A 20,104-nucleotide genomic window follows, 5' to 3' on the forward strand; every position below is an offset into this window, starting at 1 on the left:
TCAGGGTCAGGGTGCAGAAGAGGCCAGACGCTGCCACCTCTTTGGGAAGCGGGAAAGGCTGGGCTACCTTCTGATACAGTTGTCGCGTGTCAGCGAGCTGAGCAGAGTTCCCTGTGGTCTTGCAAGTGCTTTGTCTCCTTCATTGGTATGGTTTACAGAGAACAAGCGACATGGACTGAATGAATATTTTGCAAATTGCGAAAGATAACTCGATATAATTATCATCCCACTTCAACCACACTGGGAGAAACAGATCAGTGTGTTTATCCCGACAGAGACCAGGTTCACTTGTTTTTTGTCTCTAGCAGAGGCGTTTTTCTTTTTGAAATTAGAATGATATACAAAACTGAGGAGCCCTCATTATCCCAGCTGCTCAATAACACCCCCGTCCTCTATACTTGAGGGGGTGGCCAGGGAAGTAGACAAAGGAAAGGCCAGTGACCTGACAGGAGAGGTCACAGAGATTCCGAGCTGAGGCCAGAAAGAATCAAGTAAAGGGTCAAGTCTTATCTGCACACTCGAGGTTTTCCCTGGAATCCATCAGTGGTGCATTAACTTGAAGACATGGAAAAGATGTCAACTGTTTATAACTGAAAGACACAAACCAGACGTTGAGAATTAACAGGAAATTATGAATCTGCCAATATTTAGTTTATTTTCACATTGGCCAATGTGTCATTAATTAATAGTCACCTCCATGGGAGGATTACAACCTGGCACGTCAGAAAGTCAGGTGGGAGCAGTTGGCGGATGCCTGCCAGTGAGTAGCCCCTCAGCCCTATGCAGGAAGAGGCATGACTCCTGGGCCTCCTATCTCATGGACACAGTGTCTCAGGGAGGGGGAAGAGGCCGAGGTGGCAGGAGGTCAAGTCTCTGCTGAAGGGACATGAGACGAAGGCTGTCGTGGGTGTGGACAGGATGCTACCCACAGCTCCCACTTCAGAGTGAGGCTACATCCAGTTTTCAGGTCCATGGAGTTGGTGGACCATCACCCACTCCAAGGAGGCAGCCCTGGGCACTAGTGAGCCTGTCCTGGACGATGACTTGTCCTGGTTGGTGGCTTGTCCTGGTAGGTGGCCCGTCCTGGTTGCTGGCCCATCCTGGTTGGTGGCCCATCCTGGTTGGTGAGCTCATCCTGGTCAGTGACCCATCCTGGTCAGTAGGCTGTCCTGGTCAGTGGCTCCACTTACCAACCTTCATTAAGCTTGAGGTGCTTTGCAGCAACCACTCTCAAGCTGATGGATCTGCAGAACCAGTAGGGAATCCTCCAGAAGGTTCTAGTGGTACAGATGCTTCTTAAGGACATGGAAGGGGGAAGAGAAGAGGAACTCTGGAGGATAGGGCATCAACAGTGGAAGGAAGCAGGTAAAATGATCTTTTATAGATGCTATGATCTTACATGTGGAAAACTAAAGATCTCACACACACATACAACTGTGAGAGCTAATATATGAACTGAGCACTAGCAGGACACAAAATCAATATAAAAATCAGTTGTACTTCTACAAACTAACAATGAACAATCTGTAAAGGAAATTAAAACAGTTCTACTTAAGGGAACATGTCTCAACATAATAAAAGCTATTTATGAAAAACCCACAGCCAATGTAATACTCAGTGGTGAAAAGCTGAAAGCTTTCCCACTAAAATCTGGAACAAGACAAGGATGCCCACTCTCACTACATCTATTCAGCATAGTATTGAAAGGCCTAGCCACAGCAATCAAAGAACAAGAAATTTCCTATTCAAATTGGAAAGGAATAGGTGAAATTGTTATTATTTGCATATGACGTGATACTATATATAGAAAACCTTAAAGATGCCACACAAAAACACTAGAATTGATAAAGGAATTCAGCAATGTAGCAGGATACACGATTAACATAAAGAAATCAATTGCATTTCTTTACACTAACAATGGAATATCAGAAAGGAAATGTAAACAATTTCCTTAAAAAAAAAATTAGGAACAAACCTCACCAAGGAGGTGAATGACTTATATGATGAGAGGTATAAAACATTGACAAAGGAAACTGAAGGTGATTCAAAGAAATGGAAAAATATCCCATGCTCTTGCACGGAAAGAATTAAAATTGTCAAAATGGCCATATTACTCAAAGCAATCTACAAATTTAATGTGATCTCTATCAAATTACCCATGAAATTTTTCACAGAACTAGAACAAATAATCCAAAAATTTATATGGAACCATAAAAGACCCAGAATCAGCAAAAAAAAGAAAAAAAAGAAAAAAGAGAGAGAGAACAAAGCTGCAGGCATAACTCTCCCAGACTTCAGACAATATTACAAAGCTACAATAATCAAAACAGTATGGTACTGGTACAAAAACAGACATACAGATCAATGGAATAGAATAGACAGCCCAGAAATAAACCCAGACACCTATAGTCAATTAATCTTTGACAAGGGAAGCAAGAATATAAAATGGGAAAAAGTCTCCTCAGCAAGTGGTGCTGAGAAAATTGGATAGCTGCATATAAATCAATGAAACTAGAACACACCCTTACACCATGTAAGAAATCTCAAAATGGCTAAAAGACTTAAATGTAATATAGGATACCATAAAGCTCCTAGAAGAGAAAATAGGCAGAACATTCTCTGACATACACTGTACCACTGTTTTCTTAGCTTGGTCTCCCAAGGTGATAGAAATAAAAACAAAAATAAACAAATGGGAAATAATCAAGCTTATAAGCTTTTGAACAGCAAAGGAAGCAATGAAAAGACAACCTATAGAATGCAAGCAAACATTTGCAAATGATGCCACTGACAAGGGCTTAATCTCCAAAATACACAAACAGCTCATACAGCTCAATAACAGAACCCTGAACAACCCAATCAAAAAATGTACAGAAGACCTAAATAGACATTTCTCCAAAGAAGAATTACTGATGATTAATAGGCAAATGAAAAGATGTTCAACATGGCTAATTATTAGAGAAATGGATATCAAAACTATTGTGAGATATCACCTCACACCTATCAGAATGGTCATCATCAAAAAGTCTACAAATAACAAATGCTAGAGATGGTACTGAGAAAAGGGAACCCTCTTACTCTGCTGGGAATGTAAATTGGTGCAGCCACCATGGAAAACAGTATGGAGGTGCCTTAAAAAAACTAAAAATAGAGTTGTCATATGATCCAGCAATCCTACTCCTGGGTATATATCTGGACAAAACTATAAATTCAAAAATATACATGCACCCCCATGTTCACAAGCAGTACTACCCACAATAGCCAAGATATACATGGAAGCAACTTAAATGTCTACAGAGAAATAGATAAAAAAAGATTGTTACATATATACAATGGAATACTACTCAGCCATAAAAAGAATGTAATAATGCCATTTGCAACAACGTGGATGGGCCTAGAGATTACCATACTAAGTGAAATAAGTCAGAAAGAGAAAGACAAATACCATATAATATCACTTATATGTGGAATATAAAAAATAGTACAAATGAACTTATTTACAAAACAGAAACAGGCCCACAGACAGAAAACAAACTTATAGTTACCAAGGGTGTCAGGGAGGGATAAGTTAGGAGTTTAGGATTAGCAGATGCAAACTATTATAAATGGGATGGATAAGCAACAAGGTCCTACTGTGAAGCACAGGGAACTATATTCAATATTCTGTGATAAATCATAATGGAAAAGAATACGAAAAAAGAACATACACATATGTATAACTGAATCACTTTGCTGTACACCAGAAACTAAAACAACATTGCAAATCAACTACACTTCAATAGAAATACATTTTTGAAAAATTCCATCAGAAAGATTAAAATATAACATCAGAAACATTATAATACTTAGAAGTAAGTTTAGGGAGTTCCTGTCATGCCACAGACATTCGTTTCGTGGAAACGAATCCGACTAGGAACCATGAGGTTGTGGGTTCAATCCTTGGCCTCGCTCAGTGGGTTAAGGATCTGGTGTTGCCATGAGCTGTGGTATAGGTCACAGATGTGGCTTAGATCTGGTGTTGCTGTGGCTCTGGCGTAGGCCAGCAGCTACAGTTCTGATTATATCCCTAGCCTGGGAACCTCCATATGCTGTGGGTGTGGCCCTAAAAGGACAAAAGACCAAAAAAAAAAAAAAGGAGTAAGTTTAGGAGTTCCCATCATGGTGCAGTGGGAACAAATCTGACTAGGAACCATGAGGTTGCAGGTTCAATCCCTGGTCTTACTCAGTGGGTTAAGGATCTGGTGTTGCTATGACCTGTGGTGTAGGTCACAGATGCAGGCTTGGATCTGGCATTGCTGTGGCTTTAGCGTAGGCCAGCAGCTACAGCTCCGATTAGACCCCTACCCTGGGAACGGCCCTATGCTGTGGGTGAATCCCTAAAAAGACAAAAGCCAAAAAATAAAAATAAAAAAAAGACAAAAGTAAGTTTAGTAAAGGAAAGACTTCTATACTGAATACCATAAAACATTGCTAATAGAAATTTAAGACATCAACACATCCTGTGTTTAGGAACTGGAAGGCTTAATATTGTTAATAAGATGTCAGTATTACCCAAAGCCATGTGCAGATTCAATGCCATCTCTATCAAAATCCCAATGGAGTCTTTTCCAAAAATAGAAAAACCCAGCCTAAAACTCATACAGAATCCCAAGGGATCTCAACCAAATAGCTAAAACAATCTTGCAAAATAACAAACTTGGAGGACTCACACTTTCAGATCTTAGAACTTACTACAAAGCTACAGCAACCAAAACAGTGTGGCACAGGAATAAGGACAGATACATAGACCAATGGAACAGAACAGACTCAGAAATGAACTCTCACATATGTGGCCAATCTACATTTGACAAGGTGCCAAGACCATCTAAACAGAAAGGACTGCCTCTTCCAACGTGCACTGTTGGGAAACTGGATATCCACAAGCAAAAGAATGAAACTGGATCTTTACCTTATACCAAGCATAAAAATTAACTGAAACTGCATCAAAGACTTAAATGTAAGAATTGTAAAAAACTATAAAACTCTCAGGAAAAAAAAATAGGGAAAAATGTTTATGATACAAGTTTGGCAATTATTTCCTAAATATGACAGCAGAAACATAAGAAACAAAGGAAACAAAAGATAAATTAGTCTTCATCAACATTAAAAACTTTGGTGCAAATAGCACTACTAAGAAAGTGAAAAGACAAGCCACATGATGGGAGAAAATATTTTCAAATCATTGATCTGATAAAAGATTAATATCCAGAATATATAAAGAACACTTATAATTCAATGACAAAAAGTTAGTACTCTAATTCAAAAATGGGCAACAACTTCCACAGGCATTTCTCCAAGGAAGAGAACAGCCAGTGGGCACACAGAAAGCATCAAGTGATGCCACTAGGATAGCTGCTATCAGAAAAGGGACCACAACAGGTGTTGGTGAGGACGTAGAGAACTGGTGAGGACTGACCATAGCCTGGCAGTCTCTCAAGGTGTTAGCGCAGAGTTACCGTATGACACAGTGATTCCCTTCCAAGAAGAATGCAAACAAATGTCCATGTGGAATTTTGTACATGATGTTCACAGTAACATTATTCATAACAGGAAATGGGGGAAACAACCCAAGTGTCCATGGCTGGATGGTGGATAAAAGTGATGTGCATATACCACAGTGGAACATTTTCCAGCCTTAAAAGGGAGAGTGGTGATGACTCACAACATTGTGAATGTACTTAATGCCACTGAATTGTACATTTAAAAAACAGCTAAAATGGCAAATTTTACCTTAGAATATTTTACCATAATAAAAAGTATATTTTCATGGATAAAGTCCAATCCTGTCCTAAAACAATGCACCAATTAGTGTTTTTTTTTTTTTTTTTTTGTCTTTTTGCCATTTTTTTGGGCCGCTCCCGCGGCATATGGAGGTTCCTAGGCTAGGGGTTGAATTGGAGCTGTAGCCACCAGCCTACGCCAGAGCCCCAGCAACGCAGGATCCGAGCCGCATCTGCAACCTACACCACAGCTCACGGCAACGCCGGATCGTTAACCCACTGAGCAAGGGCAGGGATCGAACCCGCAACCTCTTGGTTCCTAGTTGGATGCGTTAACCACTGTGCCACGACGGGAACTCCATCCAATTAGTGTTTTTAAAACTCTGTCATGCTGAAGACTGGTGATGGCTTCCATAAAAAAAGGAAGATCAAACAGGAAAAACATGTGTGTGATGTTATTCTCAAAGTAAAGAGGAAAAAAAGGAAGAAAATAACAAATTCTGCTAGAATCAAACTACTTAAACAAGAATATTTTAATACTCATTTAGCATTTTTAGACAGTCTTTCAGACACAAAGTTTATATAAAACTATAAAAATATATGTAACAGCTTCAAACTATACAGTTTATTCAATTTAACAGAATGCCCATGAATCAGAAAAACAGGATTTCCCATTGTGGCTCAGTGGGTTGGGAGCCCAAATAGTATCCATGAAGATGAGGGTTTGATCCTGGCCTTGCTCAGTGGGTTGAAGGATCAGGCGTTTCTGAGAGCTGTGGTATAGGTTGTAGATGCAGCTTGGATCCCGCATTGCTGTGGCTGTAGTGTAGATCGGCAGCTACAGCTCTTATTCTACCCCTAGCCTGGGAACTTCCATATGCTGCAGGTGTGGCCCTAAATTTAAAAAAAAGAAAAAAGAAAGAAAAGAAAAAAAAGAAAAGCAGAATCACTATGCAGTAATTTAAGACATATGCAATTTCAAAAAATTTTCAATTTTATCCCAATTTCTCATTTAAAGTCTCAGACTACATCTTACCTATTATGTATAAACATATGAATAAATAATATGGCAGAAATGTCTTCAGAGTTCTTAGGGTTTGGGTTACAAATAAAATTTAGGGAATTTCATCTTCTTTATGAATAGGAAGCAAGTCTTAGTCCATTTCACATCTGTCTTTTCTATTTTCTTATTAAATATAAGCTCTTCTTAGATATATTGATTTTATTCACTGTTTTTTTCAGGAAGGATATGTGTGATCCAGTAGTTAAAGAAAGCTGAGATTACTCGGGCATAGTCTGGAGAGCAAAAACAAAACAGGACAAAAAATAAAATAAAACAAAAGAATCCAAAGAGAAAAATTGGAAGTTATTATTTTGTGGATATTAGTCTTTAGGCCCCAAGAAAACCCTAGAATAATGTAATAATACATAACACAGATGCTGAAATGACGTTGCTTGTGAAGCACATTTGTGAGTCCTACAGTACAGGTGAGTCTGGAATATGTGTATTTTACTTGGGTTACAAGTTGTTAGACCTGAACTTTCCAACATCACATGCAATATTCCTTCCATGTTTAGCATCTGAGCTCAAAGAAAACCACATACACACAAAATGAAACATCAAAGGAAAGAAGTCTACATCAAAGGTGGACACAATAGCAAGAATTGAGAAGCACAACCCAAAGTGAGGTGGGCTGGGTGGATGGCACTCAGTTCTGAGGAAACTGTCCCGGGAGCGGCCAGCAAGGGCCTCGCACCCAGTAAAGATGCTGGCTGCCAGAACTCCAGGTCCCTGTTGCCCAGGCCACCACCTACTTTCCAGAGGGGGGTGCGGTTCCCACCTCGCACACTCCACGCAGAAGCTCATCTCCTGTGGGAGCCCACGGCTGCCTGGCCCTCCAGCCCTGGGCTCCTGCCTGATGGCCCCTAACTTGTAGGCAGAGGGCTGGGGAGGGGAGTGCCTCACAGTGTGTGAGCTCAACACTATAGAAACACAGAACTGCTCCATCCTGGCCAGTGAAAAGTGACTATGGCAGGCAGAGAGGATGCCCCTGGGCTGCTATTAAAGGCTCTCATTCCCCTGCTTTGCCTCAGAGAGACACGCCTACTAATTAAACTCTATAAGCCAGTTTTATGGAAAAGATGCCTTCAGAGCACTAGATCTGAATTGGAAAGAACCAATATCTGAAAATAAAGCTTCGCCATTTATAAGATTTTATTTTACAAAGTAGCTTGACATAGAAAAACTCTGAATGCACATCCTACATGCATTGAAAAGGAATTCATTTTTATAGACTTAAGTGCTTCATACCTAGTTTTAGTTCCACCAAGGGCTTAAAATACATGCGCTCATAGGCAGACCCCGCCCAGTGGTTTCAATGTAAGAAGGAAGAAAAGCATTTCTGCTAACCCCCCACTTGCTGCCCCAGATGCTTCTGATGTGTTTCAGTGCCATGCTCAAGGGACTCAATGAAAATTTAACATTTGAAATGATTTATTTTCATCTCTCCTAAAAACTTCATATTAGTTTAACTTAACAAAATTGGCTTTTTGCAATTTGAGATAAAACTTTCTTATGCAAATGTAAATTTTAAAATACCTACTATAGCAGGCCTGACAACCAACAGTAAGGAAAGAGCAAGGCTCTGGATCCCGGAACTGGGTCCTGAGCACCCCGTGGCTCTCCTCATGTGTAGGGCTCTGCCAGCTGCACCCCTGCATCGGGGTCTCCCCACCCAGAGCTGCTCCCATGGCAGCTCTCCCTCCTCCTTCCATCCTTTGGCCAGTAGCCTTCCCAGGCCTGAATCCCCCCACACCTGGACCAACAGGCACCCCCCCAACCTATCCTGGCTGACACCCCCACCTGCTCCATGGATCCCCTTTCCTGCCTCTGGACGGGTGCAGGCTCCACCCTGGGACTCAGGCCAGAGACATCCCACATCTGGTCAGCAGGCAAATCCTACTGATCCTACCTTCACAGCACCTGTGGGACAAATCTGATCATGCCTGGGGACAGCCACCTCACTGGGATTGACCAAAACCCCACTGGTGTCCTGACTCTCTCCAGTCTGAATCCAGCAGATGGAAAGACCCTGCACTCAATGCCTCCCACCGTACTAGCCTCCCAGAGGAGCCCACTCTCCCGGGACCAAGGCCACCAAACGCATGACCTCCAGGGCCCTGCCTGCCCCCACACCCTGATGGCCCCCCTGTGCTCCTTCTCCCTCTGGCTCACTCTGTCTCTGCTGGAAGCAGGCACAAGGGCAGGTCTCCCCCAGACTCACCCACAGTGGGGGCAGAGCCCCACAGGGCACAGGCCAGGGCCCCTTACAAATAAGGTCCTGGATGTCTGGGGAGGCAGGCCACCCTGAGACCCCGGGTCCACCTCTCCCACTATCCCAACCCCTGGCCCCTGCCTCACTAATTATACTGATGCCATAGTGCTTTACTGTTGGCTTGACTGTCAGTTCCTGTGACCAGATGTGACGCGTGACAGCCTTGACCCTTCAGCTGGACCAGGAGGGAGACATGCATGGCACTTGTCTAGAGACTTGCTGCTGGGTGACCCACTGAACCACTTCACCCACTCAACTGAAAGTGTCCAGGAGTTCCCGTTGTGGCTCAGTGGTTAACGCATCCGACTAGGAACCATGAGGTTGCGGGTTCGGTCCCTGCCCTTGCTCAGTGGGTTAACGATCTGGCGTTGCCGTGAGCTGTGGTGTAGGTTGCAGATGCAGCTCGGATCCCTCATTGCTGTGGCTCTGGCGTAGGCTGGTGGCTACAGCTCCGATTTGACCCCTAGCCTGGGAACCTCCATATGCTGCAGGTGCGGCTGTACAAAAAGCAAAAAGACAAAAAAAAAAAAAAAAAAAGTGTCCAGCACCTTCTCTGGGTCCTGCATGGGCTCTGCTCTTTGCCGCTCAGTGCAGCGCCCTCAAGAGTCCTACCCTCTGGTTTCTCTAGCCAGAATATTCCCACCATGGCCCATTTCAAGCTGCCTATGTGACGTCCCCACCCATGGTGGTGTGAAGGCAGGAGCACAGCTGTCCCCCTGCACTTCACAGTTTGCACAGAATGGGTCCCCAACAAAGGACAAGGTAGCAGAAGAGAAAACTCATAGTCCAACTCTCTTTAACTGTAGGGGTTCAGAAAGGCAGACCAAGATATTTGGAGGATGGAAAGAATGGGCTTTCTCCAAAGCTAGCAGAGAAGGAAAAGGGAAAAAGAAACGAACTCCTGCACTTCCACTTAAACTACAGAAGCTTTGGTCCTGAGGGTGGAGCTCATGGGTGTGAACAGTGGATTATGTACACGCCTGTGCATACTGGGAGGCATTTTCACAGCACACATAGACACAAGAAGGATATTCCTCTGGAAGGCTCTGCTCTGCCAGCTCTATGTACACTCTGCATTTTTTGATTTGGGACTGTTTTGGTGGAGTGTGTGGTTTTCAGAGGCAAACCTAGGCTGGCATCTAAAGCAGCACAAAGAACATAGGACAACACATACCTGGTGGCAGCGAGCAGTGCTCTGGAAACACCTCTAGGGCTCTCTTCAATCTTTCAGTGTCTCGCAGAAGTAACAGCGTTTTCATGTGATCCAGGATGAACACGTCTGAGGAGGACATGCTATGACTTTCAAGATGCTGAAACAGCTCTTCAGTGGTTTCCATAAGGACAGTGGAATCTGAATCCCTGGAGGCACCTAAACAAGGCAGGATCACTTAGAAATGCAAACTGAAGATGCGCTCTCACCGGAAAATAAAGCCTCCAACATTTGTTTGCACTTAGGATGTGTTTGGGACATAAAAAGCCACCAGAAGGGATAATCAGAGCAGAACTTGGAAAAGTAAACAACAAAATACAACTGCTGAATGTCAGGGGAAAGAGTTACGGGCACAGATCTTGTAAAGCTGCTCTAAGCGTTGCATGCACAGGAATTCTTGCTGAGCAGGGTTAGGGGGACATGAAGCTGGGCCCTCTGGCAGCCACACCCAGATCAAAGCTGCTGGGTGTTTGTGATGCTTCCGGGAGGTCAGGAAGCATCCCCTCCTTGCTGTGGCAGGCAGCCGTCCAAACACAAGGTGCCAAGTTCATTTCTGCACTAATCCTGCTTGGGGTTCACGGACCTTCATGGCCTCTGCCAACTTTGAAAGACCCCCCAGCTTTCCCCTCGTCCATGTCCCTCCCGCCCCCGTCCCAGGCTGAGGCCTCTTCCCACATGTCTGTTATGCTCCTGTCTGCTGTCCTTTCCTCTCCCCCTTCACTCTGCACACTCCCTTCGGCCCACCTTCCAGTTGCTAATTGTCTTTTACACTCAATCTAACCTGCTGTTTGACCGTATCTTTTTTTTTTTTTTTTTTTTTTTTGGTCATGTCTGTGGCATTTGTAAGTCTAACCTGCATCCCAGTAGTGACAACACCACATCCTTAGCCACTAGGCCACCAGAGGACACTTTGAACTCGTCTTTGAGTTCTTAATTTCACTTATTATATTTCTCAGGCCTAGAATTTCCATTTTATTATCCTAACAGATTTAAATTATCTGGCGAAAACTCTCCATTTTGAGTTTTTCTCCATTTTCTTCCAACATTTGGTTTTGGTGGTATGGTCCTGACCTTGCTGTGCCTGGCATGCTCCCCTGCAGGACTGGGAGAATCCCAGGGTTTGGCTGGCAACTCTTACTCCAGGAAGGTCCCCCCTTGGCCACGCTCGGAAGACAGAGGGGCAGTGGACTTGTCCACTCAGGGACCACTGAACTCAAGCAGGTACCTACCTGCACCTGAGCACGGCCTATGTGCTGTACTGGGTCAGTCCAACCCAGTCAGCTCAGTCCCTCAAGACGTGACAAAGTCCAGCCTATCACTAGTAGGACCTCTGCTTCTCCCCTCACAGAACTGGCCCACCTGGCTGCTCTGAACCCTGCTGCCCCTTCCCCAGGCCTCACCCAAGCCCTTGTCCAGAGTGGCAGGCATCTTGAGGGAAGGAGGGCTGTGGGGTTCAGGCTCAGTGCCCTGGCCATCACCTCCTCTGGGATTTGTCCTCTCAGGCTTTTACTCAGCAGCTTTCAAGATTCTAAGTACACTTCAAATGGGCTTTTCGTCTCCTTGGCGGGGGGGCCATTTGCCCCGAGCCCTGCACCTCCCAACAGAGATCTCTCTGAACCCCTAGTCCTTCCCCTCAATGTACCAGCCATGCCACCTGTGAGTGGCATTGGGCTATTTGTCAAGGATGTTTTCAGCTTAAAACAAAGTGCTGACAAACAAGCTAAAGAGAAAAGGGTTAATCTTCTTGGTTCAAATGGATCCATCAAGCATGGTATTTTTGCATCACTGTCTAAATCCATTCCTTCCACGACAAGTTATCACATAGCCAGTATTTCTTCACTCTGTTGGTGCTGGAGTCTGGATGTACTAACCCAGCAGGTACGCATCAGAACGGGAGACGGCTTATCTCAGAGCCTCTGCCCTTGGCTCCTGGCCAGCACCTGCTGCTTCTTCCTGATCCATAGGGCAGCTGCCCGTGAAGTTCCATACAAAGGTAAGAAATTGCCACCGATTAGAATAAATCTAGAGTAAGTTCATCTCCTACATCAGTACAAATAGTGATCAGATACGCTTACTGTGAAACCGCAAGTCACACATGGAGCAAGTCAACATGTGCCCTAGACAGAGAGCTGGACTTCTTCCATTTCTCTGCTGGCTGATGAAAAGGAACAAGAGTACATCAAAACCCCCAATCTGGATTTATCTTTTCTTTAGACGCATATCTGAGAATACCAAGATATTCTGAAATCACACCGTAGAGAAAAGAGAATGATGAGACCAATCTAGAGTGCCCCCACAGCTCCAAAGGGCCGGCTGGCTGTCTTTCTAGGTGAGCCTGGGGCAGAGGGCCAGCCCAGATCTTCACTGAGGTGAATTTAAATATGCAGATTTTGGCCTCAAAACTAACAACTTATTCTGAATACTGAATATTTTAATATGTTTTGGATTTTAAACATCTAAATAATATTTTTTACATTTGCTTATTTCCCCCAAATAAGTGGATGCCACTATTCAAAGGAACAACAGGAAAAAACATACCATCAAAAAAATAAATTTCTTGTGTTGACTTCAGAAAGTTTAGGATGCTATTTGCCTTTTCATTGGTATTTTTAATGTCTTCCTCCCCGGTGTCTGTAACCCCTTCCTTCTCTGCGCCCCTTTCCTTCTCTGCATCTGTGGCTTCGAGGGCGGCCCTTTCCTCCTCCTCTGCATCTGGGGCTCTGTCCTCCTCTGCGCCCAGGGCTCCGTCCTCCTCTGTGTCTGGGGCGTCCTCCCCACCGCTTCCTCTCATGTCGTCCTGCCCGCTGCTGTTCTCCTCAGGCTGGTACATGAAGTTGACGCCAGAGGCTCCTGTTAGTAAGCCAGCTGCTTTCTTCCTTTTAATCTGCTGTTTCTTTTTCAGTTTCCTTTTTTTATTTTTGCTTATCATGGGGCCATCTGTGTGCCGTGGCTGCAATTTTTCTTGTAAAAGACTCTGCTGCTTCTCTAATTCTGCTTGTTCGACATGAATATTGGGATTTTTAAGTTTTTTCTTTGATTTATGCTTTCTAATTCTTCTTCTCTTTGGTTGCTCACAAAGATCCTGATCTATAAAAACAGAAATTTAAATACAACAATTTTCATAAAAATGGAACCATAACAAACTTATTAGGCTAAACAAATTTTCCACTGGGATCTTGTAATTTTAACAGAAAAGGGATTTAAAATATTTACTTTAGCGATTCACAACCTTATACCAACAAAGTATACCATTAAGGATCCTGAGATTTACAGTTAAAGATCAGCAGCCTACTGCCATGTCTAGGGCACGGTTACTGCTCACAAGGAGCAGCATCCAGGGGGCTGCTCTCATTTACCCCCAGCATCTCCGTCCCTCGGGTGCTTCCAGTCACACAGTGTCACCCTCTGGGTCATTTCTCTCTGCAAGTGTGAGAAGGCAGCATGAACGCTCTCTGTGGGGACCACATTGCCATCTCCTGCTTCTCTTGAAGGTGGTAACATAGGAGTTTAAGAAGGAAGAGCTGGGAAAAGCTGTAAAACACTTCCTACTTTTCCATATAAGTGTGTGTATACTTGTTAAAGGCAAACTTAATGCACACGGAGATGCTGAAGGTCAGATGCTGGGATTAACTGTCATCTCTGAGTGCTGTGGCTCTAGGCTGGTCTCTTCACCACTTTTCTGGTTTCCAACTGTGGGACACTGAGCAGATACTGCTTTCATATGGGAAACTTACTATTTTAAACTTGATGAAATTATGACAACTCAAAACATATGGGGTGCCTCTAAATTCTACTTAAAGGAGACTTTATCATCTTAACTATGTCAGGAAAGAAAAAAGGCTAAAAATCAATGATATAAGCAAGAAATGAGAAAAACAACAGCAACTTAAACCTGATGAAAGTAGAGGGAAAGAAGTAACGAGCAGAAGAGCAGAAAATAAAGGAAGAGAAAATTACACAACAAAGAGACAGCAACCAGCCTGACAACGAAGGATGAAGATGGACAAGCAGCACAGACGGGACAGGATGGGTGGAGGAGGCACAACTCCAGTGTCGGCGCAAAGTGTTAACCTACATCCCGCAGGCACTAAGTAAGAGCCACTGAAACGGCTCTGTGAACAACTCTGCAAATACGTCACATCGTCTGTCTGTGTGAAATGAAGAATTCTGAGAAAAGTATGACCTACCAAATTGGACACCCGAAGAAACAGTCCTATATCTTAATAGTCCCATGCCTATTTAAAAAATTGAATCTTTAGTTAAACATGATTCCACAAAAGACCTTCAGACCTAGGTGTGCTTTCAGAGACAGGGACAGTGACCGCTCGCTTCGTGAAGGCAACCAGCATTCATCAAACCTGATGGGGACACCGCAAGATGCAAAGGCTGCCGGCCAGTCCTTCTCATAATTGTCAACATAAAACTTCTAAACAAAACTTTAGTAAACAGACTGCGGGAATATAAAGTATTTGATCAATTTTGACACCAACACACCATGAAAATGTGAGGCAAACTAGAAATGGAAATTCTAGATGTGACACAGAGTTACAAAATCCCAAGGGATGTCGCAGTGAAGCCCTCTGACACTGGGGAAGACACAAGGACAGCCATTGCCACCCCCTGCTGGAGGCCCTGGTGGTGCAAGGAGGACAGAGAGAGAGCATTACAAACGGGCAGGATGGATGTCAGGCACAGAGGGCATCTGCTGTCCAGAATGCCCAGCAGGTCTCAGAGGCTGTGCCCACAGGCGAGGTGCAGATCTGGCGGCAAAAATGCTCACAGCTCACTACAGGGTCCAAGAGAGGCAGCCATGAGCTGCGTGGTTCCCAGAGCAGCAGGGGAACTGTGTTGCCCAGGGCCTCTTCCTTGTCATTGAGGCTCTGTGCAGGCCAAGGGCATGAGGTGGGGTGGGGGGCTGAGGAAGGGGGCATGCAGGGCCCTGGGGTCCATGGAGGCAAGCCCTGGATGGCTCCCATTCCCAGATCTCATGCCACTGGGAGGTGGGACATTCCGCTTCTAGACAGTGCGGTCCTGGCCCAGACACCCCAGAGGATGCCCCCATGGGCCTACATGGGGTCAATGCACCCACCCACCACGGAGGTGACAGACACCCTCAGAATACCTTGCCTCTGAGAAGGAAGAAGTTTCCCTGGGGCTTGGGCGAGGGCAGGGGAAACAAGGGCTTACAGGGGGCAGATCCAAGTACAGCTGCAAAGGTGCTTCCAACTCAACCCTCAGACAGAGCAGCCGGGGCGCTGCTGTGGGACCCTCGCCTCGCTGCTGCTTCCTGGGTAACCACGTCTTCCTCCCTCCTCAGCTTCCCACCTCGCCAGATGTTTGAGATGAGAGCTGCGTTTCTATCTCAGGACCACATGGCGACAGCAGGTAGTCTTCAGCTCTGTCCTCTCAGAGGGAAGTCTCTGCTAGACCGCCCTGGTGACGTGGTCTGGTTCAGCCCAGAGCAGATGCCTGTCCATGGGGCACAGGCTTGGGGCGCCATTGAAGTGTGACTCAAGTGTGTGACGCCTCTTTCTCTGCACAAGCACGAGCTGTGCAGGCAGCCTGACAGCCACTGGCTTGGGATCCACATTTTGAGGCAAATACCTTTGTATAAAGTATGACCACCCTTGGAAGTGCTGACCAGCTTCTTCCTTCTCATTCCCCAGTTGGTGAGAATTTCAACATTTCTCACTCATAACCTTTTAAATCCTTTCTTTTTTTTTTGGTCTTTTGTCCTTTCTTAGGGCCGCACCCACGGCATACAGAGGTTCCAGGCTAGGGGTCTAATTGGAGCTACGACTTCCAGCCTACGCCATAGCCACAGCAGTGCCAGATCCGAGCTGCATCTGCAACAGCTCACGTCAAGGCCAGATCCTTAATTAAAACCTTTCTATGATCTTGTGTATCCTAAACATTTCATTGCAGCCTTTGATGAGCCCATTTCTGGGCCTGAACCTGCAGGTTTGATCCCTGTGTGGGATGCTGGTCCCTCGGCTCCAGGCCGTAAGTTCCAGAGTCTGTCACAGAAGCACGGGCCACAGGCAAGTGGGCAGGAAGCAGGGATGGGGATGCCCAGCTCTCAGGAGACAGCATGTGAGTGCAGGGGATGGAGAGACTCTTGTCAGAGCCTCAAGGTGCTTGCTGGACGTGCTTCTGGGATTAGAGGTGACAGGGGTGCTGGACATGCTCCTGGGGTTGGAGGTCACATGACCACCCTGCTCTTTTTGAGTCTTGTTCATGGTAACTGATAGAACTAATTATTTAATCTGAAGAAATACTCATCATCTGAAGCCCTCTGAGGCGACATATCTGTCTCTCGAGTCTCTCGTGTTCTCACAGATGAATGACAGCAGCTACTGCAAGGTTAACCACTCTAAATTTCTGTACCTGCTGTGGCAGCCTGGTGCTTAAGATGATTTCCCCAAAAGAAACATCTTCGTGTTTGCTTCCTAAGTACAACATCTTGATGTAACTTAGCGTGAAGAATATCCAATTAGGAGTTTCCATCGTGGCTCAGCAGGTTAAGAACCCGACTAGTTTCCACGAGGATGCAGGTTTGATCCCTGGCCTCGCTCAGTGGGTTAAGGATCCGGTGTTGCTGTGAGCTGTGGTATAGGTCACAGATGTGGCTCTTATCTGGCGTTGCCGTGGCTGTGGCTCCAATTTGACCCCCTAGCCTGGGAACTTCCCTATGCTACAGGTGGGTGCAGCCCTAAAAAGAAAAAAAAAAAAAAGATATCCAGTTAATTTACACATGAGGTTCAACATTTCTTTTGAAAAACAGTAATGCCTGTTATAAATTAGATATGATGTGGGCATTAACAATCGATACAAAGATCTGTTTATTTTTTAAGTGTTAGCATTTCTAGCACAACCTATAGACCACTGGGCAATGGCAACACATAACTGAACATGATTATTTTTAAAAAAACAATGGGAGTTCCCACTGTGATACAACAGGTTGTCTTTGCAGTGCTGGGACAAAGGTTTGATCTTTGGCCTAGAACAGTGGGTTAAGGATTGTGCTTTGCTGCAGGTGTGGCATAGGTCACAATTGCAGCTTGGATCTGATCCCTGGCCTGGGGAACTCCATATGCTGTGAGGCAGCCATAAAAGAAAAGAAAAGGAAGGAAAAGAAAAGAAAAGAAAAGAAAAGAAAGGAAAAGAAAAGAAAAGAAAAGAAAAGAAAAGAAAAGAAAGGAAAAGAAAAGAAAAGAAGAAAGAAAAGAAAGAAAAGAAAAAAGAAAAGAAAAGAAAAATAGAATGTAGCTGTTTGGCTGGGTTACATGCACAACTCCAAGTAATATAAAATAATTTATAAAGTTATGGAGAAATAATAAACTTGACCGTTTACATTATTTTCCATGCTGAACACACCAGAACTTTTCACGATGCCTCGTTCTCCGCCTATGACTAAAATCGTTCCTCTGGTTATCGCCAACTTTTTCTTACCAGCTCCAGCCTCAAGCCCTGTAGCGCATTCCCACGGTTACATTCTCCATCTGCTGTGATCCCAGGGCACATGGTCTGTCTGTATCATCAATAACACTCAGTACTCAGGGCCCAAATCTGGTATTGTCTTTCCTCATTCACTAACCTCTAAGCGCCGCAGGACTGAGGATCCTGTCATAGTCACTGCTGTTTCTCTGTCTGACACACTAGGTTCTAATCAACAGCTTGCATTTCAGATCCAGCCACGCTGCAGAAACAGTGCGATCGGGGACAGAACTCCACGTGCTCTGAAAGTCGAGAGCAAAAGCTGCTTATTTATCTTTCCATGAGTATGAGCCAACTGTCTTTTGGAGCCTGAAGGATGGCCACACGTGGTGCATTTAAATCCACGTTTGTCCTGATTGTAGGCATTACCCCTTGGTGTTCATACAATCAGAAAGGATTCTCATATTCAGGCTTTCCCTCTCCCTATCAGTGATTATGGTGAACTTAGGTAGGTAGCAGTCTGGGCCTCCTGACTTTTACTGACAGGAAGTTTCTTTGGCTCTCAATGAGTTAATATAGGTCCCGCACCCAGCCAATGGCTTCCATATTCCAACATAAAGAATCCCAGGATGGCTAATGGTGGCCCTGGCAGTTGTTTCACGTGAAGTTCCCAGAGATCCTGAAAATGACATTCCCCAGGGAACAGGGTGACAGGTCACCTTCACAAGGTCAACCTCTGGACACAGAGGAGATCCATGACCCTGGCTCTAATGTGACCAACTACTCCTTCAGAGCAGATGCTCTTGTGCAAAGCAGTTTCCCATTTGGCTCTGATTACCTTGAGATTAAGAATCTGACTGGATGTGAGAATGCGATGGAATTTATATCCAGAATTCACAAGATTCTTACACTACTTCATTATTTTAGGATACAGATGGGTATTAAAGCCAAAAAAATCATTGCTAAGATTGATGTCAAGGAGCTTACCACTATGTTTTCTTCTAGGAGTTTCATGGTTTCAGTTCTTACATTCAAGTCTTAAATTTATTTTGGGTTAGTTTTTAGATAGGGGTCTAGTTTCATTCTTTTGCATGTAAATGTTCAGTTTTCCCAACAAAATTTATTGAAGAGGCTGTCCTTTCTCCATTGTATATTTTTGTTGTAAATTAAATGACTATATATACATGGATTTATTTCTGGGCTCTCTATTCTGTTCCATTCATCTATGTTTGTCTTTATATACTAATAGCACAGTATTTTGATAGCTGTGTAATATAGTTTGAGGTCAGGAAGCATGTTACCTACAGCTTTGTCCTTCTTTGTCAGCATTGCTTTGGCTATTCAGGGTCCTCTGTGATTCCATACATATTTTTAAGGTTGTTCTATTTTTATGAGAAATTCCCTTGGAATTTTGACAGGGATTGCATTGAATCTGTAGATTGCTTTGGACAGCATGTACATTTTAACAGTACTAATTCTTCCAATCCATGAGCATGAAATATATTTCCACTTACTTACATTTGTCATGATCAATTTCCCTCACCTTATAGTTTTCATGTATAGATCTTTTACCTCCATCATTAAAGTTATTCCTAGGTATTTTATTCTTTTTGATGCAATTGTAAATTTAAATTGTAAATTGTTTTCCTAACTTCTCTGATACTTCGTTGTTAGTGGAAAGAAACGCAAGTGATCTTTTAAAATGGATTTTGTAGCCTGCAACTTTATTACAGAGTCAGTTTTACTTCTTCTTTCCTGACTTGGATGACTTCTTAGGGGTAGAGTCGGAGCTATAGCTGCTGGCCTACACCACAGCCACAGCAATGCAGGATCCAAGCCATGTCTACGACCTACACCACAGTGCATGGCAATGTCGGATCCTTAACCCACTGAGCAAGGTCATGGATTGAACCTGCGTCCTCATGGATACTAGTTGGGTTCGTTAACCACTGAACCATGATGGGAACTTCTTGGATAACTTCTATTTCTTTTTCTTGCCTAACAGCACTGGCTAGGACTTCCAATACTATGTTGAATAAAGTGCCAAGAGTGGGCATCTTCATCTTAAATAATTTCCGAGCTTCTTTTCTCAATATCTCTTTCTGGAATGTCTATGAGTTGAAGAAATACTAATCAATAACTTTTATTACTTGAATAAATATGAACTATTATCCAATAGAAGTATTCCTAATCTGTTCTATTATTGTAATGAATTCACTTACAATAAGCTAAAGTGGTGTATATGTTTAATACTTCTCTAACCAAGTATCTTATGAATATGTGGGTTGTTTTTTTGTTTTTTTTTTTTTTTGTTTTTTAAATAAAGACATGTTAGAAAACTGTGCAGAATCTACTGGGAATTA

At 43.9% G+C, this 20,104-nt stretch overlaps 1 protein-coding gene across 8 annotated transcripts in view; it reads right to left on the reverse strand.

The window, feature by feature from the left end:
- Window positions 1-629: 629 nt before the first annotated feature.
- ERICH1 (glutamate rich 1) overlaps window positions 630-20,104 on the reverse strand; it is a 51,940-nt gene continuing 32,465 nt past the window's right edge. The window contains exons 4-7 of one of the 8 annotated variants that reach the window (XR_002339062.2): window positions 12,843-13,391; window positions 10,269-10,463; window positions 6,796-7,055; window positions 6,275-6,653 (exon numbers count right to left, since the gene is read on the reverse strand). Coding sequence is in view for 6 of the 8 variants with exons in the window: in XM_021075039.2 (XP_020930698.2) it covers window positions 6,982-7,055; window positions 10,269-10,463; window positions 12,843-13,391 (818 nt within the window). In the remaining 2 variants the exon portion in view is untranslated. Of the gene's footprint in view, window positions 7,056-10,245; window positions 10,464-12,842; window positions 13,392-17,901; window positions 18,044-20,104 lie in introns of those variants that run through there. The other 7 variants (XM_084999723.1, XM_021075040.2, XM_021075039.2 and 4 more) reach the window with 7 other exon arrangements.

The sequence above is a fragment of the Sus scrofa genome, chromosome 15 (assembly GCF_054392235.1).
Source record: "Sus scrofa isolate SSC_HxYL_T2T_F1_AM1 chromosome 15, Sscrofa_HxYL_maternal_Yorkshire_Landrace_v2.0, whole genome shotgun sequence".
NCBI lineage: Eukaryota > Metazoa > Chordata > Mammalia > Artiodactyla > Suidae > Sus > Sus scrofa.